Source organism: Nelumbo lutea, chromosome 7, assembly GCF_056320005.1.
Source record: "Nelumbo lutea isolate HS-2025 chromosome 7, American lotus-T2T, whole genome shotgun sequence".
Lineage (NCBI taxonomy): Eukaryota > Viridiplantae > Streptophyta > Magnoliopsida > Proteales > Nelumbonaceae > Nelumbo > Nelumbo lutea.
In genome coordinates, this window is record NC_142690.1 from 40,141,290 (window position 1) to 40,160,661 (window position 19,372).

Here is a 19,372-nt window from a genome sequence, read left to right on the forward strand (position 1 = left end):
TGGAAGCCAATCTTGTGGAATCACCCTGCATATGGAACAATAAAAATAAATTTTGATTCTTGGTATTACTTTGGTAACCCACCTTGGTAATACAACCATCAATGTTTTTGAAGGGTGGACTACTTAGAAAACTCACAACTTGGCGATGAACTTCAGGGACCACTCCATCATCATCTAGAGAGATTCAAAGTTTGTGATCTCCAACCTTCAACAAATGCTTGACCTGCCTTAAGCATCTGGAGCTTAAGGAGCATTTTGAGAAAGGTGTAGAGTACAGACATGTGTTACATGAGACAATTACGCTGCAGATTGGCTTGCTCAATGAAGCTAAAAAGATTGTACATTACATTACAAACTACATTACCATTGTAATCTTCTTTTGTACCTAGCTTTCATTTGCTCCTCTTGTATGGTCCCTCTTCGTTTTATAACAAAAAAATAAAAGTAGGATAGTAATACAGCCACCTCACCTCTTGCATATGTGCGGTCTGGGCGGCCCGTGGGTTGACACCCCGAAGTCAGCTGGCTTGCACCTATCGTCTTGTACCCGTTGTACCCGCTTCCGAGTTCCGACTAGAGCAACCAGACGACGATATGTTCTTTATTTACCGAAATGGCCTCCCTTTAACAAAAATTGGTAGATCGGAACCAGAGTATTGACGTTTCTTCCATTCCTTGGACCTCCGGTCCTTCGCCGGAACCGAGCGTTCTCCGGGGATGTCTCGCCACGCAGCTTCTACGCATTTCCACAAATCGAAGACGCTCGATAACAAATACGTGAGCAATTTTATTCTCTCTCGCGCGCGTTTTTTTCGATTTAGCAGCCTATTCTTTCGTTTCAGTGTTATTAGGGTTTCGTTTCTATTATGTGAGACTTTGGTGGAGTTGAATCCGATAGGAATTTGACTTATATATAAGAATTTGGTTCAGATGCTCGGGGATGAGATTGGGAAGGGAGCGTACGGTCGCGTGTACAAGGGTTTGGACTTGGAGAATGGAGACTTCGTTGCAATTAAGCAAGTTTCCTTGGAGAATATCGCTCAAGAGGATCTCAACATTATCATGGTTTTATTCCACTCACTTATTAATATCTTGTGCTACTTTTTCTTATTTGAATTCGTCCGGTGACATTTGGAAATTTTGATGCTTCCAAATGAAAATTTGGTTCTGACATAATTATGATTGTTATTGCTGGAATTCAGTTGCTTAATTATTGATTCTACCCCTCTTTCTCTCCCTCACACACAAGTTTTCTTTATCTTATTTTGACAAATATCCCATAATTGACGAGTTAATTACATGTTCTTTCTTTACTTTTATTGCATGGAAGGAGGAACAATGTTCTTATGTGTTTTGTTACTCATTCTCCATTGGTTCTTGTACGGGCTTACTTGCTGATTCAGCAAAACCGATTACGTGTTTTTACTTACATGTATGTAATCTATGGTTTGAAAACTGGAGGCCATTTTGAGTTGTCTGCAAGTCCACTCAGTATCAGAATCAGAATCAGAAAAGAATAGAAAAAAAGGAAAGAGTCTTGGTCGTTTTCTCGGACACAGTCTGTCTTTCATCATATTTACTTGTTTATTCTTTGGAGTTCTTCCTGCTGGTGGCTTAGTTCTTTATACTTTGACAGTTTGTTATTACTATTTAAAGATTTATGAATTGATTTGGGAAGGGAGACTGACATTTTAGTTACTCTATCACAGGACTAGGAAAAAGATGGAGGAAACTAATTACTGTTTTCCTTTTACTGCATAAAGTACTATTAATTTTATTAGCTTATTTATTTGAACAATAATTGAATATGTAAATTGTGTTTCTTCATGCATTGTTTTTGGTGATGTCTTATCATCTGGAAGGTTGTTATCCTTTTTCCTTTTAATGAAATTTTTATTTTACCACCAAAAAATATCTTGCTATTGAGCAAGTTAAATGCCATTTTGTGTGTAATGCGTGTTAATGTCATTGGTACAGTCAGGGCTAATAATAAAAGAAAAGGGTTTGGGCTCTGTAGCTTGGTTGAAGTATTGCTCCAAAATGATGGAATGCATGTTAATGTCCAACAAATAAAGCCTGTTGACCAGAAAAAGAAAAGAAAAGCATAAGCACATGTAAGAAGGAAGAAGAAAGGGGGTGGGGGTGGATGAAGCAGTTCAGTCCAAGACAAGAAAATCCTATATCACCCAAAACCAAGACGTTCTTGTATTGTCATGTATTGTGGTTTTGGATGCATGCTAAAGGGATCCGAATTTGACATTCAGGCTCTCAATTTTTTGTTGCTTAGGGTACTGTGGTTTTTCTTGCAATGCTGGTATTATGTTAGGTGCAATGAATCAGTTTTTTTTTGATGAATAGGTGCGATGAATCAATTGATTGTTAAGTATGTTCGAATTCCAAAGAACCATGTTTGTGATGCTACACTTAGAACATATTTGCACCTCCTATTTTGTATATGTTAAATGATATACTATTGGTGCAAGATGTTTGCTTCCTATCACTATTATGTGTCTTACCATCTTCTGCTTTCTTTTTTGCAATGCTCTTTGCTTGGTGGATGTGTTCTCTCTCAGCAAGAGATTGATCTACTAAAGGTGCTATTTTCTTTACCATTCTTTTTCTTTTTATGACCTTGATAGCATTATCTATCGCCAGAACACCCAACATACCCTTGAGTATGCCATCAGGGCCATCTACCAATGTCATATTGATATGGTGTATATCTGGTTCTGTCTTGAAAGATCTGCTATGCTGAAAGTTAATTGTTCTATCACTTTTGTCATTTTCAGTAGAGCAATTAAATTAGCAAACAAATACTTGGGGCATTGACCTATCAAATTATCATTGTCACTCCCCCTTAAACTGTACAAATATAGATTTACTCCTGGTAGAAAGCCCTAATGGTCTACCTTATAATTCACTTTTCTTTTTTGAGTTTAACATTCTGAGTCTTTACCATCCAGTATGCTAAATTCAACATATGATGTTGTCATTCAAAGTATTTTATTTATTATTATTATTATTATTATTATTATTGTTATTTCATTATTCATTTGGCAGAATTTGAATCACAAAAACATTGTGAAATATCTTGGATCCTTGAAGACAAAGACTCATCTGCACATAATTCTCGAGTATGTATGCTTCAACTTCTCTTCAATTATTGAACAAAATACTGCTTTTCTTGTAATGTAATTGATGTACATGGTGCTGATGTAGGTATGTGGAGAACGGCTCACTTGCTAACATTATCAAGCCAAACAAATTTGGCCCTTTTCCAGAATCTTTGGTGGCTGTTTACATAGCTCAGGTTTGCATATGGCTTCAAGTTTCTTTTCTTTCCTTTACTTTTTTTCCTTCTTTTTATTTTTTTTTCCTTAGCATGTAATGTTGCTTTTCTTCATCTGAAGGTTTTAGAAGGTTTGGTCTATCTACATGAACAAGGTGTAATTCATCGGGATATCAAGGGTGCAAATATATTGACAACCAAAGAGGTAGTTGGTGTGAAATGTGAATGCATCTGATGATCCTTGTTATGAACTAAATAGTCAAGTTATCTAATAAACACCGTAATTTCTGTGTTGTCCGTATTCTGTTACAAATTGTTATTTTATAGTTTCTCCTCTAAGATCGATAACAAAAAGAAAGGTATTCTAAGGAAGAATTGATGAAAAAAATCCAAAGAGGAAAAAGGAAGACAGTACAAAAGCTGATGGTCTTGGAACAAAAATGGGAAAAACATAACGGAAACCAGCCCTGACAGAAAAAGGGTTCTAGCAGAAATCTAAACAAGATGTACAAGAAAGTTTAGATTACCCAAGAATATAAAACCCACAACCATACATAGATACACTCCTTAAAATCATAATTCTGGCCATGGTAAAAGTATTGATACTCTCAATACACAAGTTTTGCATATCGAGAGTTTCAAATGATCAAAAAAGGCATACTTCTTTTGAATGTTTTGTCTAATACTTTGCTAGACGTGTTGTCAAAGCATATATAATAATATAAAGCAAATCAAACTTAAAAATGTAGTAGTATTTAACGTTTCTGAGAACTAAAAGTATGATACGATAAACCTGATATGGGGCATATCATATTGATACATTGAACCTTGGTTCCGGCAAGTTTCATAGATGGAGTTAGCAGACCCAAAGATCAACTCTGAAGTAATAAACAAATGGCAGTAATAAATGAAAATAAAAGAAACAAGGAAGAAACTAAATATTCAACAAATTATTCACTTCAGATTAACTAGTTTGCCCATTAATTTGTCATAGAATTTTTTTTTTGATGAATAAAATATATTTTATTAAACAGAATAAGATTTACACCAAGGGTAGCCTTGGTTACCCTTGAAAGTCTAAACATTAGAAGCTACCCAACTTTACTTTTGCCATTACAATTGAGCCCAGAAACAGGTTTCCCTGTGCACCCCCTGTTTTGCTAGTTGATCTGCCAAGCTGTTTGCTGTTCTTGGAGTACATTGAAAATCCACTTGCATACCTTCTGTGAACCTTTTTACCTTCTTGAAATCGTTCCTTAAGATCCAAGGAGCTGTTTCTTTTTGCCTCAACCAGCTGATAACTACTCTTGAGTCTCCTTCAACTATCAATTTTCTCACCCCCATCTCCCATGCCTTTTGTAGCTCCAATACTGCTGCTCCTCTTTCCTATCAATCTCATCAATTTTGTTTATTAGGCTTGATTTACACTCCTCAATTTTCCTAAAATTACTGATCTTCCACTCCCTTATTCTTTGTTTTAGATTCTTGAGTTTCCTATGAAACTGAAACTTTACACCTTCCCAATGAGCTTGTTATGTGCCTTGGGAGAACTCACCCTAAAAGCTAGCTGTTAGAGGGAGGCCCCAAGCACATATATACCCCACAACAGCATCCCATTCTACCGATGTGGGATACCTCACATTAGCATCCCATACTACCAACATGGGACAAATGGATCATAACATTCCACCACGCTCTGCAGTCCCAGCGCCCACGCAGGCTGGCTTTGTTCTAGTTCACCTAGTCCCGGCCGAACACTGCAATACCAACGTCACCACCTGCGCCACACGATTGCAACTGGGAAGCATAGTGTAGGCTCTGATACCATTTGTTATGTGCCTTGGGAGAACTCGCCCCTAAAAGCTAGCTGTTAGAGGGAGGGAACCCATGCACATATATACCCCAGAACAGCATCCCATTTTACTGATGTGGGATACCTCACATTAGCATCCCATACTACCAACATGGGACAAATGGATCGTAACAGAGCCTGAGTGTCATCTGTCTCCCACCACTCTCTGACCTTTTGCATGAAATCAGGTACAGTAAGCCACATATTTTCAAATCTAAATGGCTTGGGTCCTCCTCCATTTGTTTCTGAAAAGATACAAATCGGCCAATGATCCGAAGTAAGCTTAGGGAAGGTTCTCCCTAACACATTTTCCCAGTGATTCTCCCACTCCTGAGATAGGCAGAAACCTATCAAGTTTTGAATAAGGAGGGTTCTCCTGGAAGAAATCTGGTATTTCTATGTGCTCCTGGATTTATCCTGACCTGATTGAAATTTCTTGCCCTAGCCTTTGCGAAAGTTCTGGTTTTCTCTTCCTTGGATACAAGCCGTCACCCTGAGTCTTTGGATTTTTGTTATTAGAACCTTGACCATTCAATCGTGCTGTGTCCCTCTGATCTTCGATGTTTAGACTAAACAGGCCTTCCAACATGTAGTCCTGAGTCCAAAACTGGTGGAAATGCCTGATTTTAAACACTACCTATACTCGACTCATCATCCGAAGAGGACCATTCCTCATCCATCTCAGAACTGCTCTAGTACACTTTGCTGTCTTCCCCCGCCTTTGTCTCTTTCTATCAAATCTAGGGTTTGGGTGCTCAGTTGAGGCTCGAGGCCACTGCTGCCACTGCAAGTTCCCTTTCCTTTGCCCCTCGTTCCAAAATAAGATGCGTAACTAATTTTATGAATTGACTGTTTGTTCAACTAACAATTTCTTCTCTTACACTAATAACTGTAATAATATACTATCGTCATTATTTCATCTTTTATTCATACAAGAAAGAGAATGAAAATAGTAATTTATCTTTATTGCCATTATGTTGCATTTGCTTATCTTGGTTATTTTATTGTGAGATTTGTTTAGTGTCATATTTTTTTGTTTGACCATTCTTTTCCAGATTTTTACTCAATTTAAATTGATCTTTTCAGGGTCTTGTTAAACTTGCTGATTTTGGAGTTGCAACAAAACTGACCGAGGCTGATGTTAATACACATTCTGTTGTTGGAACACCATATTGGATGGCTCCTGAGGTACCCCCAAGAATCTTGTGCTATATCTGATTGCACAAGTCAGATCTGCTGGAAGATAAAGGAATTTTTTGTTATTTGTATCTAATTTATTCTATTAAAATTTGTCACTAAAATAAGCATCGAAGTGACATTTAGGTTGGTGTTGTTGATATTATTATTGTTGCTGTAACTACTATTTATTCTTATTATAATTATTATTGTGTTAAAATTTTTAAATGGTACACTAACATAGGTTCTAAAAAAGAAATTAAAGTCATTGGAAGCCTCAAGGACAAAAAGGGGCCAAGAATGCATATATACACACACACACACACACACACACACACACACACACACACAATACTAGATGCGACTCGTGCAATGCATGGGTTGGTGTAAAAAATATCCCATATTCTTTAAGAGAGTGATTAGATTCAGTTTCCTAATAAAGAGGATATTGAATTGGTTGTGTCTGAGTTTAAGTAGACTCACCTTTGATGTTTTTCCCTAATTTTTTAATTGAAAAAAACCACAAAATTCAAATAAAAAAATTCTCCGCCCTTAATGCCTCACCAGAAAACAAAGGTAGAAAAAAGAACTGATTTCTGAAAATCATGTATATGGCTTCCCAAAACAGCAGAAGATGTAAGGTTCTAACCCAAGTGATTCACGTCTGATTCAAAATCATACTTGTACTCTAGATAAGGATGATTAGGGCAACAATCTAGGTTCTCATCGAAAACTAAAAAAAATCAAGGAAGGTCAATGGTACTAATAAAAAATGGATCGGTTAAATTTCTGAAAATAGACAGGGCTATAGAACAAATCATCCTCAAAGTGGCACAATGACACAAAAATTGAATGGAAAAGAACTTTATTAATTGGTAATGAAAGAATATGAAATATGTACAATGGTGACTCTCATTGGCAGGTGTAATATTGTAAAAGTGCAAATTATCTAACGACTAAAATGTCAAAATCCAATCGCAATGTAAGAGTCTGCCCATGGGCCGGCCAGACCACAATATGTTAAGACTCAGGAGGGAGTTTAATTCAAAGAGGTGATACAGACAAGGACATGGCCACAGGAGGAATGATGCTGGTTCCAAAGGGCTGAAAACACATTGTAGATACTATTAGCAAATGGGTGTTGGAAGAACGGAGGCCAGTGGGAGGCTTGAAGGTGAAAAAACTAGTGCAGGGACTCATTCTATTCATTTTTGGCATAATCATTGGAGGCAGAATATATCTTTAAAATATGCCTCCCAAGGATGGAAACCCCTCTAATTCCCTCTAATCATTGGAGTCTATCTTTATCCTTAAAAACCCCTCTAATCCCCAAAGGGTCTGGATTGCCGAAACTGTTCCCATCAAAGTCTAATTTGATAAAGCTGTCTTCAGGTGGTTCCCAATCTTTTAGGGTTTTACTCTTCCTTGTTGACAAGGCAGTGGCTTCCTTTCACTTCCTTCTCAAGTCATCAAAAGAATAGGGTGAAAACTGGTCCAAAGATTTGAGCCAAAGGATCACCCTTTATAGAATGCATTCCAAGATTGCCTCCGTACTTCTTTCCTTGTCCTTGAATATTCTTGCATTTCTTTCTTCCCAGACCATCCAAAGTACAGCAGCCCTAGTGCATCTCTACAATATCCAAATTGATTTTCAAGTTACTAATCTGCTCAAACAAATTTGCCACCAAATTTAAGTTCCACAATTTCCCTAACTCTTCCACCCTCTCAAAAAATTGATTGTCATCTGCAAACTGAAGGTGGGTAACTGGAACCCTATCCCTTCCAACTCTGCATACCCTAATCAACTAACCCTATCCGCTTCGACAAGACCCCCCCTTTCAACTAATGTTATGCATCTTTATTCTTCTTAGTATAAAAGATTTTTATTAAAATAAAGAAAAAATGATATCCCCCCTTCCTCTTCATCCTCCCCCTCCTCCTCCTAACCCTCCTCTTAAGGAGGCTTACGCCTCCTTGTGTTCGGGAGGCTTACACCTCTTGCGTTCTAAACTACGCCTCACGCCTCTAGGTAGTGGAACGCCTCCGCGTTTTAAAACATTGGTCTAACCCAATAGATTAGTTGGATAGTGACTAATTCCATCACAAACTATGGTGTTATTCTTCTTGAGAAGTCTAGCATTTCTCCCTTTCCAAATGTACCAAAGGTCCATTGCCCAAAATGCATATAGATTTGTCAAGGGCATATTGGTTGGTTAGACCATGAAGTCATTGGAGAGGTGGGCTAAGTGAATAAAACATACCGGCGTACCATTATATTATCTTCCTAACCATGCATGGAATACTTCCCATTATCTCCTTTGTCCACATGGAGAGCAGCTCAGATTACAGAAGTGCATGCTTTCCACATAGCCTTTCATTTGGCACTGAGGATTTGTGGAATGAATTACCGGCTTCTCAAGCAATCCCATGGAAAGCAAAGATAGCCCCCACATCTTCCATGAGCTTTCTGTGGAAAGCAATTCAAGAGGTATATCCTATCTTTTTTAATCTCATCAAATTTGATGTGGGTTTTGGTTCTAAGGTGCTTTTTTGGGAAGATCTTTGGCTGGGTGATACTACTTTGTGCTCCCTTTTCATTGACCTTTATTCAGTTTCTACCTACAAGTTACAACCCATTTCAAATTTCGTTACCTTCTCTCACTTTGGTTTGAGTTGGGATTTGGTTTCAGAAGGGATTTGAGGGATAATGAATGTGAGTCCCTTATTTGTTTGCTTGATTGTCATAAGTCAGTTTACTTGGTTCAATCTTTGAAGGACACTAGTGTATGGTTTGCTTCTTCTGATGGCACTTTTACCTGTGCTTCTTTCTTCAATGCCCTTGTACAAACTCCTGTTGGGGGTGAGAATTTTTTGGTGAAAGAGGTTTGGAGCAAGTTCAGGTGTTTCTTGGGAAGGTGAGCACCTGTGACATGCTTCAAAAAAGGAGGTGAAATAAATGCCTCTCCCCTCATATGTGCATTATTTGCTGTGCAGATGGTGAATCCCTACCCCATTTATTCATTACCCTTTTGTGCTTTTTGTTTGGGAATCCTTTTGCTCTCTTTTTGGTTTCAGGTGTACTTCCCAGGATGTAGAAAGCCTCTTTGGTCCAAACTTTCTTAGGCAGCCAACATAAAGAGGAAGGGTTATGTGGGAATTAGTAAGGGCAGCTGTGGTGTGGACAATATGGGAGGAAAGGAATGCAAGAATTTTCAACGACAAGTATAGGACAAAAGAAGATTTAGTGGATCCACTCTCACCCTTCCTTTTTACCTTAGTAGCTGATGTGATTAGTAGGATCATTACTAAGGCTGACAGTGAAGATGCCATTAGGGGTTGGAGAATAGGGAGACACCAAGTCCCCGTCACCCACCTTCAGTTTGTAGATGACCTAATGATCGTTTGTGAAGGAGGTTTTTGCATAAAGGTAGCAAACCTAAAGGATCTAATCAAAGGATTTGAAAATATTTCTAATTTGAGAATAAATTTGGAAAAGAGCTGCATAGCGGGTATAAATTTGGAGGTAGGGGAGGTCGAGGCTATTGCGGAGTGTCTTGAGTGTTCCACCTCTGCTTGGCCTATGTCATATTTAGGGCTTCCTTTAGGGGCAAATCCTAGGGAGAGTAGATTTTGGACCCCAGTGATAGAAAAGTTTGAGAAGATATTAGCCTCATGGAAGAGGAATTATGTCTCTTTAGGAGGGAGAATTATCCTAATAAGAGCTACCTTGGCTAACTTACCTACCTATTTTTTGTCTGTTTTTAGGATACCAGTTAGGGAAGCTAGGAAACTAGAGAAGTTGATGAGAGATTTCTTATGGGAGCCGGGACAAGAAAAAAAGGATCACTTGGTTAATTGGGAAATTGTGTGTAGAAGTAAAGAAGAGGGGGGTTTAGGACTTGGGAAGGTAACTAGAAAAAATCAAGCTCTGTTAGGGAAATGGTTGTGGCGATGGCCATGGAAAGAGAGAGATTGTGGCATGAGGTGGTGGGAAGCATTCATGGGAGGTCAGAGAATGGATGGGATGCTGGTGTATCAAGGCAAGCTAACCTAGCAACACATTGGAAGGCCATTCACAACACCCTTCCTCAATTCCTCAATTTTATCAGGTATGAAGTTTGTTCTGGCAACACTGCTCATTTTTGGGAGGATATTTGGGTAGGAGGCACACCTTTAAAGGATCTGTTCCCTTCGCTATTTTCTGTTTCTTTGTACAAAAAAGAGGTGGTCTCAAAATTTGTCTCACCTTTGGGAACACCCTTAGATCCTACTTGGGATTTTGGGTTTCGTAGAGGACTTAGGGATGATGAAATCGACTCTCTTTCTGTTTTGCTTGGTTGTCTTAATCAGGTTTGTTTGGATCCCTCCAAGCCAAGCCAAATAAGAGGGTATGGACTCCTAGACCCAATGGAACCTTCACTTGTGCTTCTTTCTTCAAGTCCATCTCTCAACTTTCTACTCACCAACCCTTTTCGTCAAAAGAAATTTAGTGCAGGCCAGTTCCCCAAAAATTATGGTGTTTTGTTGGGAAGTATTCCATGGGAAAGTAAACACTCTAGATAACCTACAAAAGAGAAGACCTTTCCTCTGTATTTCTCCTAATTGGTGTATCCTCTGTAGAGCTCACGGTGAGGATTGTTACCACCTATTAATATCTTGTCCCTTTTTTGCAGACCTTTGGGCTTGGCTACTTTCGTTGTTTGGGAGTAGTTGGAGTCTACCAGCAGAAGTTCACATGTTCTTCAACCATTCTACCTTTTATTGGCCTACAACAATAGGGAGAATTATGTGGAGATGTGCTTGTGCTGCCTTGATTTGGACTCTTTGGGAAGAAAGGAATATTAGAATTTTTCAAGAAAAGGAAAAGAGCTGTCAGGAATTGAAAGACTGTGTGTTAAATAGGTCAATACCTTGGCTCAAGACTTTGGAAATCTTTCATCAATTCTCCTTTAATGACCTTTGGAGAAATTGGTCAGCAGTAGCGAGGTGTTCATCTCTAAAGGACAAATCAATTACAAGCTGGTCTCCTCTATCTGAAGGCTCACTGAAGTTGAACTTTGATGGAAGTAGCATGGGTAATCCAGGATTATCCGGAATGGGGGGTGCTTTGAGAAATGAGAAGGGAGAGATTTTGTTGCTCTACTCAAGTCCCTTGGGAATTGGGGACTCCATCAGGGCAAAACTTTTAACTGTTGTACAAGGGGTGCAATTTGCAAACCAGCTGGGGGTACAACACCTAACATTGAGGGGGATTCCAAAGTGGTGGTGGGTTGGTTGAAAAATCCTGAAGTGGCTATGTGGCGTTACAAGAATGAAATGAAGAAATTTAGTTGGTTGACAAGGAATATGTTGATCACTATACAGTGGGTGGGGAGATCAGCAAATACTTTGTCAGATGTGTTAGCTAAGCAAGGGGTAAATAGGGAAGAATTGTTTTGGGCTCAGTTGTGATTCTTGCTTTTCTTTCTTAGTTTACTTGTAAGATTCAAGGAGGGGCTGCAGCTCGCGCCTCTCCCTGGGATGTTGTATGAACTCACTCTAAATCTGCTTCTGAATTAATAAATTTATTATCGTTCATAAAAAAAAGAAGATTTAGTGGAGGCCATAAAGATAAAAGTTGCACACTAGGTGAAATCACTCCAGCTCTTTCAAAATTTCTCACTTTCTGATGTATTAAGAGTGTGGAATGAAGAGGCACACTGTGGAGAATAAAGAAAGAAAGGTGAAGGAGTGGAAGCCTTTGAGTTCCAAGGTTAAGCTGAACTTTGATGGGAGTTCTATAGGAAACCTGGGTATGGCAGGCATTGGTGGTTGTTCAGGGGTTCCTCAAGCAAAGTATTGGCTATGTACTCAGGACCTTTAGGGTAAGGTGGTTCTCTAAAAGCCGAACTATTAGCTCTGCTACAAGGGTTAAAACTTGCCAAGCTAGCAGATCTTAAGAACTTGAAGATAGAAAGGGACTCAAAAATAGTGATATCTTGGACCAAATCAAGCGGGAATGTTCCTTGGATATGTAGACATCCGCTAAGGGAGATAGTAAGTATAGCAAGGGAACTTAATGCCTCATTCACATGGGTCAGCAGAATTGCAAATGGAATGTTTGATTCTCTAGCCAAACAGGGAGTTCAAAGGCAACACCTCTTTTGGGCTTTTTGGTAACAATTTCTGGTGCAATGTCTGTTTTCTAATTGCTGTATTTCTGTATCTAATTCTCTTAATTGAATAAAATTCTCTTTCTGTTCAAAGGCAACAGCTCTTTCGGGCTTTTTTGTAAAAATTTCTGGTGCAATGGCTGTTTTCTAATTGCTGTATTTCTGTATCTAATTCTCTTAATTGAATAAAATTCTCTTTCTGCTGATAACAAAAACAGCTTCTCAAGAAATCCCACACATCTCATCAATTAGTAAATCAAATAGCAAATGGTGCAATGGCAATTCACACTGTTGTCCTCATGAGTCATGATCACTGGGGAAAGCATTTCTTCATAATTTCTCTCATGGTCTTTCCTGTAGCCCTATTCAATCTGCTTTAGTTTTGTGTTCAGGGGAGGAGTAATTTACTTTAATCTTCATTTTCCCAGAAACAAAAGTAAAACAGGAATAATAAATTTCTTTATATCCAGGTTTAGAAAATAACACATGACTAAATTATCTGGTACAGGTAATAGAAATGTCAGGAGTCTGTGCAGCATCAGACATCTGGAGTGTTGGCTGCACTGTGATTGAACTTCTTACTTGTGTCCCGCCTTACTATGATCTTCAGCCTATGCCTGCTTTATTCCGGATTGTTCAGGTTATATTATCAACCCATTCTTATCATCATTGTTTGTTGTTTTATTATATTGGGGTGAAGTGTTTTCTTATCATCATACATTGTCTTATTATATCAGGGTGAAATGTTCTCTGTCTCAATCACCATAGTGGCCAGTGGCCCTCTAGTCAATCTTGTGGAATTTTTTTTCTGATGTTTTTCTGTTTCTGTTACCTGATTGCCTTGGTGATTGTTGAGTTTTCTTTTCTCTTCTCCATCCAGAAATGACCCACATGGTTAAATAGGAGGAAGTTAATGAAACCAGTTAAGAAAAGTGCACTGTCCTGATATCTGAATCTGAAATTAAAGATTTAAATTTTCTATGCTTTTCTTTTTTCAGGATGAGCATCCTCCAATTCCTGATCGTCTATCTCCTGACATTACAGATTTCCTGCGTCAATGTTTTAAAAAGGTGAGGTAGAATCTACCAATCCACAATTTCATATCACCCTGTCTATGCTATTTTTCTTAAGATGTGGTTCCACTGAGTCAACTTAATCAAGACTTGTAACTCTGAGTTTCTGGGTTATGGCGATTCTGATGGAGAGAAATAGTGAAACAACAAAACAATCATAAAATAGCAGTCCAACATTCCATACACACATTTCTGGCCAATAATGGTGATTCTAGTGGAGAGAAATAGTGAAACAACAGAACAAATATGAAATAGCAGTCCAACATTCCATACACAAATTTCCAGCCAATGATGGTGAATTGGTGATTCCGGTGGAGAGAAGCAGTGGAATAATGGAACAAATGGGAAAAATAATTGAAAATGGGAAAAGAGGACATTAGGTAATCCATACCTGCAACTTTCCTGCTGTTAATGGTGATCCCAGTGGAGAATAGCAGCGGTGACGTCTGGCAAGAGCTTCTGGTGGTTTGGCGGTCTGAGACTGGTGACGACGATCCAACTCCAGCAGCGGTGAGCAGAGGTAGGGTTGAGAGTTTTACCAAAGGGTGGTCACATGTGACCCGCTGTTTGCACAAAATGGAAGCACTATTTTGCCAAAAGCACGAAGTATGAAAAGCTGACTTCGTGCTTTTGGTGTTTTACATACTTTCAAAAAGTATGAAAAAAAGTATTGAGTATATGAAACAAGAATGAAAGTATGGTCTTTTTGATTGGTTAATGGTGCATCTGGAATATGTAGTTGTCATTCAGTTTCTTTTGGATCTGGTTTTTGGTTGTTATTTGATATTATAGATGTTGAAGTTTAGGTCATTCTTTTGTATGTTTTTCTCATCAGTATGATTGATTTCTCTCATCACCTACTTCGGTGTAATTTCATGATATAATTTTTCTTTTCATTAGCGAAGTTTCCTTTATCATAATTATGTAAAAGAAAAAGATTCATGTCTGCACAAAGCACATGAGGTTAACATTGTATTGTAACAGTGATATGCTTATGAAAGTTCACAAAAGGCACATGATTGAGTTTTATACTAGGTTATTTCAATTACAATGGCTGATGTTTTATAGCTTACAGCCATTTTAATTACTTATTTTCACTTTGAGAAGCATATTTCAGGATGCTAGGCAGAGACCAGATGCAAAGACGCTACTTATGCATCCCTGGATTCAGAACTCAAGGCGTGCTTTGCAATCCTCACTTAGGCCTTCTAGTGGAACAGTAAAGTATACAATATCAACTTCTAGTAAACTTTTTTGAAGGTTTTTGTTTACTAAAGTGGTTTTCATTGATCCAATCCATTGAGGCAAATTTTATAAAGTACCTTCTGGTGCTCAATTTAAAAATTTGTCATTGGATAAGTATTAAAAATAAAGGTAATTGTAGACTTTTATGTTTGTTATTTCCCTCGGTATTTTGTACTGTTTGATACCACATGGATTTTAGAGGTTATGCTATTTCAGCTATATTTACCTAATTTCCTATAAAATCTATTATCAGAGAAAAGGATTAGAAAATTTTGGGCTCAAGCTAGTCAATTTTAAGTTAGATTTAGAAAAATATTTGCAAATTGCAATTGTATAAATTGAATAGAATGTTGAGTTTAGTAAATATGGTTGTGATGTTTCTTTGTTGTCATTACTTTTGGTCATAGGTACTCAATATAATAAACTACAAATTACCTTATCTTTTCTCTTTTCTTTCTGTTTCGCATTTTTTTGGCTGAAGGTCAGTGTTACCACTAGTATTCTGTAAATAAAAAGTTAAAAGGTTAGAGCCTAGAGACGGATGATTGGAAGGTGCAAGGTCATCCTCTTTTTTTTGATCAGTAAAAATCTTTCATTAATAACAGAGAGATTAAGATACAATAGCTAAAGATTGCATAGGAAATTGCAATCTCCAGCAATCAGTTACAATTCTGCCCAATACAATGAAGATCTCTTTGCCCCTTGTTTTGCTAGGGTATCCGCCATCCCATTTGCATCCCTTTTAACCCAACCAAACTGAGAGTTGAACTTCCTTGCAAGTGTGTCAATTTCTCTGAAAATAAACTTGATCTTCCAAGGTGCTGATGTGATGTTTTTGGCCCAAGAGATGACCAATAGAGAGTCTCCTTCAATTTCTAAGTCTGTTGTTCCTATCTGCTCTTCCATCTTTAGACCTTGAAGTAGGGCTAGAGATTCAGCCTGTATTGAGTCACCATAACCTATTGGTCCATAGTAGAGTGCCACCACCACACCCAGATAATTTCTAAACACACCCCCTATGCCTGCCCTTCCAGGGTTGCCAAGAGAACTCCCATCGAAATTCAGTTTTAGTTTGTTCTGTGCTGGTGGCTTCCATTCCATGCTTACAAAAACTTTGGGTACATCTGTTTGTGCTATTTCAGCCCAATTCCTTAGTATCTCATTCGTGGAGTAGTTTCTAAAAATCTTCACGGTCTTCACCCAATGCACAGTTCTGATTTTTATGGCTTCAATAACTTCCTCCATTGTTTTGCTTTTTCCTGAAAAGATTCTTAGGTTTCTTTCCTCCCAAATAGTCCATACTGTAGCTGCTCTCACTGCCTTCCATATACATTTTCCCCTTTTCTTCCGTTGATACATGAAAGAGGGGCTGAATAGATTTACCACATCTTGCGGGGGAGCTCATCTGCATCCAAAGAGAGAACAAACAACATTCCAAATACCAGAAGCAAAAGAGCAGGATAATGGCAAGTGTGTTATGGACGCCTTCCTTGGGAAGACGTACCACCACCGCCGGCAGCAACAGGCCCCAGGCCCACCGCCAGCAGCAGCAAGGATTCGGTGATGCTCATCCTACCCAGTTCGGCAACAACAGCCTTATCTAGATTAGATTAGCTCATTTTGCTTGTTCTTATCTTATTGTTCTTATCTCTTATCTTATCTTGTTAATAGCTTATTAGATTAGGATTAGCTTAGCTTATCTTATCTTGTTAGTAGCTTATCAGATTAGGAATAGCTTATCTTATCCTTAGCAAGATAGAACTGGAAGTCTCCCTCTTCAGCAAGGAGACTCCCCTTGATTAGGACTCTTGTAATCTCCTATTTAAGGAGACCCCATTATTGAATGAGATATCAAACTATTCAGTCAAGAGTGAGTTAGGAGAGTTGGTGATCTCTTGGACAAATCACCAAAGGCGCCAAGATAGGTTCATCATGAGCAGGAAGGAACAAAGGAAAACAGGAGGTTTTCCCCGTGGACCGACCCGTGACGAGACCCTATTCCCGGGCCCTCAACAACTTGGTATCAGAGCAAGGCGTCATGGGAGATCTGGAGCAACTACCTTCCAGGGTCCACGACCTCAAGCACCAACTCGTGGAGACCAACTCCGAAGTTCGTGAGATCAAAGGTGAAGTGCGAGAACTGCGGCGACTAATGGAGATGTTTCTTTCCAGCAGGGAAAGGAACTTTGACGGAAGGACAACAGCTAACGACCGCCAGCCAGATCTGCCGGAGTCTTCCGGCGAACAGCAGCCCGTCGGCCATGGAGCAGCCATCATCCCCAAGTACAGCAGGCTGGAGTTCCCATCGTACAACGACAACGGAGACCCCCTAGGCTGGCTGTATCGCTGCGAGCAGTTCTTCTGGAATCAACGGACAAATGACCAGGACAAGGTAAGCCTAGCCGCCTTTCATTTAATAGAAGAAGCACAACTTTGGTTTTATCGGTTAGAGCAAGAAGAACCCGGGCTCGGTTGGCCCCAGTTTAAATCCTATTGCCTTCTTCGGTTCGGACCCCCATTGACCAGCAACCCACTGGGCGAGCTAATTAACCTTAAACATATCGGAACAGTTGCTGAATACCAGTGACAGTTCCAAACCCTCCTCGCGAGGGCATCCTCCGTGCGACCAGACCAGCAAGTAGATATGTTCACAGCAGGGTTAGCAGAACCCTTGCGAGTGGATGTCGAGATGCAGAATCCCCCAAATTTGGTCACAGCCATGAACTTAGTCCGCGCATTTGAGCGCAAGCTGTAGCTCAACTGCAGAATTTTTAATGTGGGTTGTCCACCAAACTCGTGGGTGCCCCCAAGACCAGCAGCAACGACCCCCTCTTCTGCTACCAGCCGGGAAATGAAGCCTTCCACGACCACCACCTCTAGAGCAGTGACAAGTACAGGCAGTAACATGGTCACTCCTCCCATCAAGCGCTTGACTAGGGCAGAAATGGCAGAGCACTGAGCGAGAGGTCAATGTTTCAACTGTGATGACCTCTACTCAGCAGGACATAGATGCAAGAGGCTTTTTTGCCTTCTCATAGATGAGCAAGAGGAGGAGGAAGGGGAACCCGTCACATTCGAACCAGAGATCTCTCTCCATGCGATCACCGGTATTAAAACCTCTCAGACCATGCAGTTACAGGCACATATCGCAGGTCAGCCGGTGCGCATTCTCGTCGATTTAGGGAGCACACAACTTCATAAGTGAACATGCAGCTCTGTAGTTAAAACTACCAATGGAACTCCGGCCTCGACTACAAGTAGCCGTCGCAAATGGTGAAAAAGTTCACAGTCCAGGGATTTGTAAGGACGTTCCTGTACAGGTTAATTTTGAACTAATTCTTGTTGATTTATTTGTACTCTCATTGGATGGGTTCGATATTGTTCTCGGGGTCAAGTGGTTAATTACCCTAGGCCCGATTTTGTGGGACTTCAGTGCACTCACCATGACCTTCCACCTGAATGGCGAGCAAGTTTCATGGCACGGTTGCAGGGTTAGAGAAAAGACACTGTAGGATCATGCACTCCAGACAGAACCGACAACCATAGAAAAACTTCTCGCCGAGTTTTCAGATCTGTTCCAGGAACTGAAGGGCCTTCCCCCTTCCCAAGCTTGCGACCATCGTATTCCTTTGGTGGCGGGTTTAGCACCAGTCGTTGTTAGGCCTTATCGCTACCCTCACTTGCAGAAGGATGAGATAGAAAAACAATGTATAGCGATGCTGAACCAAGGGTCATACGCAAAAGTCACTCACCCTTCTCTTCGCCGGTTCTGTTGGTGGCGAAGCAGGATGGAACATGGAGGTTCTGTGTTGACTATAGAGAACTCAATGATTGGACGATCAAAGATAAGTTCCCTATTCCCGTTGTGGATGAACTGTTGGACGAGTTGCATGGTGCCCGGTATTTCTCTAAGCTGGACCTCAGGTCCGGATATTTCCAAGTTCGCATGGCTCCCGGTGACGTGAAGAAGACTGCTTTTCGCACCCACCATGGCCACTTCGAATTTTTAGTCATGCCATTCGGACTCTCAAATGCACCATCTACATTTCAGGCACTAATGAACGAGGTATTCCAACCCCATTTGCGCAAATTTGTTTTAGTTTTCTTTGATGATATCCTCGTCTACAACAAATCATGGGTAGAGCATGTCCACCATCTGAGGACCGTTTTCGTACTCCTACGCCAACACAGCTTATTCCTGAAACGGTCCAAGTGCTCCTTCGGGGAACGACAAGTTCTTTACCTTGGCCACATCATCCATGGGTAGGGTGTCACAGTTGATAGTTCCAAGATTCAGGCTATAACAGAATGGCCCAAACCTCAATTCGCCAAGGCCTTGCGCGGGTTCCTCGGTTTAACGGGTTACTACCGCAAATTTGTACAGAACTATGGAGTGTTGGCAGCCCCGTTAACCAACCTGTTGAAGAGAAACTCCTTCCGGTGGGACGACGCAGCTGATGAAGCTTTTCTATCACTACGAAATGCACTGTCTTCAACCCCTGTCCTGTAATTACCTAATTTCGCCCTCGAATTTACAATCGAGTGTGATGCTTCCGGAGTGGGTATCGGGGCCGTACTACAGCAG

The 19,372-nt window shown here is 39.9% G+C and overlaps 1 protein-coding gene across 3 annotated transcripts in view; it reads left to right on the top strand.

Annotated features, from left to right (window-relative positions):
- Positions 1-446: 446 nt before the first annotated feature.
- The window catches only part of LOC148846159 (MAP3K epsilon protein kinase 1-like), a 70,747-nt gene continuing 51,821 nt past the window's right edge, over positions 447-19,372 (top strand). For 2 of the 3 annotated variants that reach the window (XM_088954971.1, XM_088954972.1), the window contains exons 1-10: positions 447-777; positions 931-1,065; positions 2,574-2,594; positions 3,061-3,134; positions 3,220-3,310; positions 3,411-3,494; positions 6,228-6,329; positions 12,978-13,109; positions 13,468-13,539; positions 14,660-14,766. In XM_088954971.1, the coding sequence (XP_088811097.1) occupies positions 718-777; positions 931-1,065; positions 2,574-2,594; positions 3,061-3,134; positions 3,220-3,310; positions 3,411-3,494; positions 6,228-6,329; positions 12,978-13,109; positions 13,468-13,539; positions 14,660-14,766 (878 nt within the window). In that variant the 5' untranslated portion in view covers positions 447-717. Of the gene's footprint in view, positions 778-930; positions 1,066-2,573; positions 2,595-3,060; positions 3,135-3,219; positions 3,311-3,410; positions 3,495-6,227; positions 6,330-12,977; positions 13,110-13,467; positions 13,540-13,922; positions 14,063-14,659; positions 14,767-19,372 lie in introns of those variants that run through there. The other variant, XM_088954973.1, reaches the window with a different exon arrangement.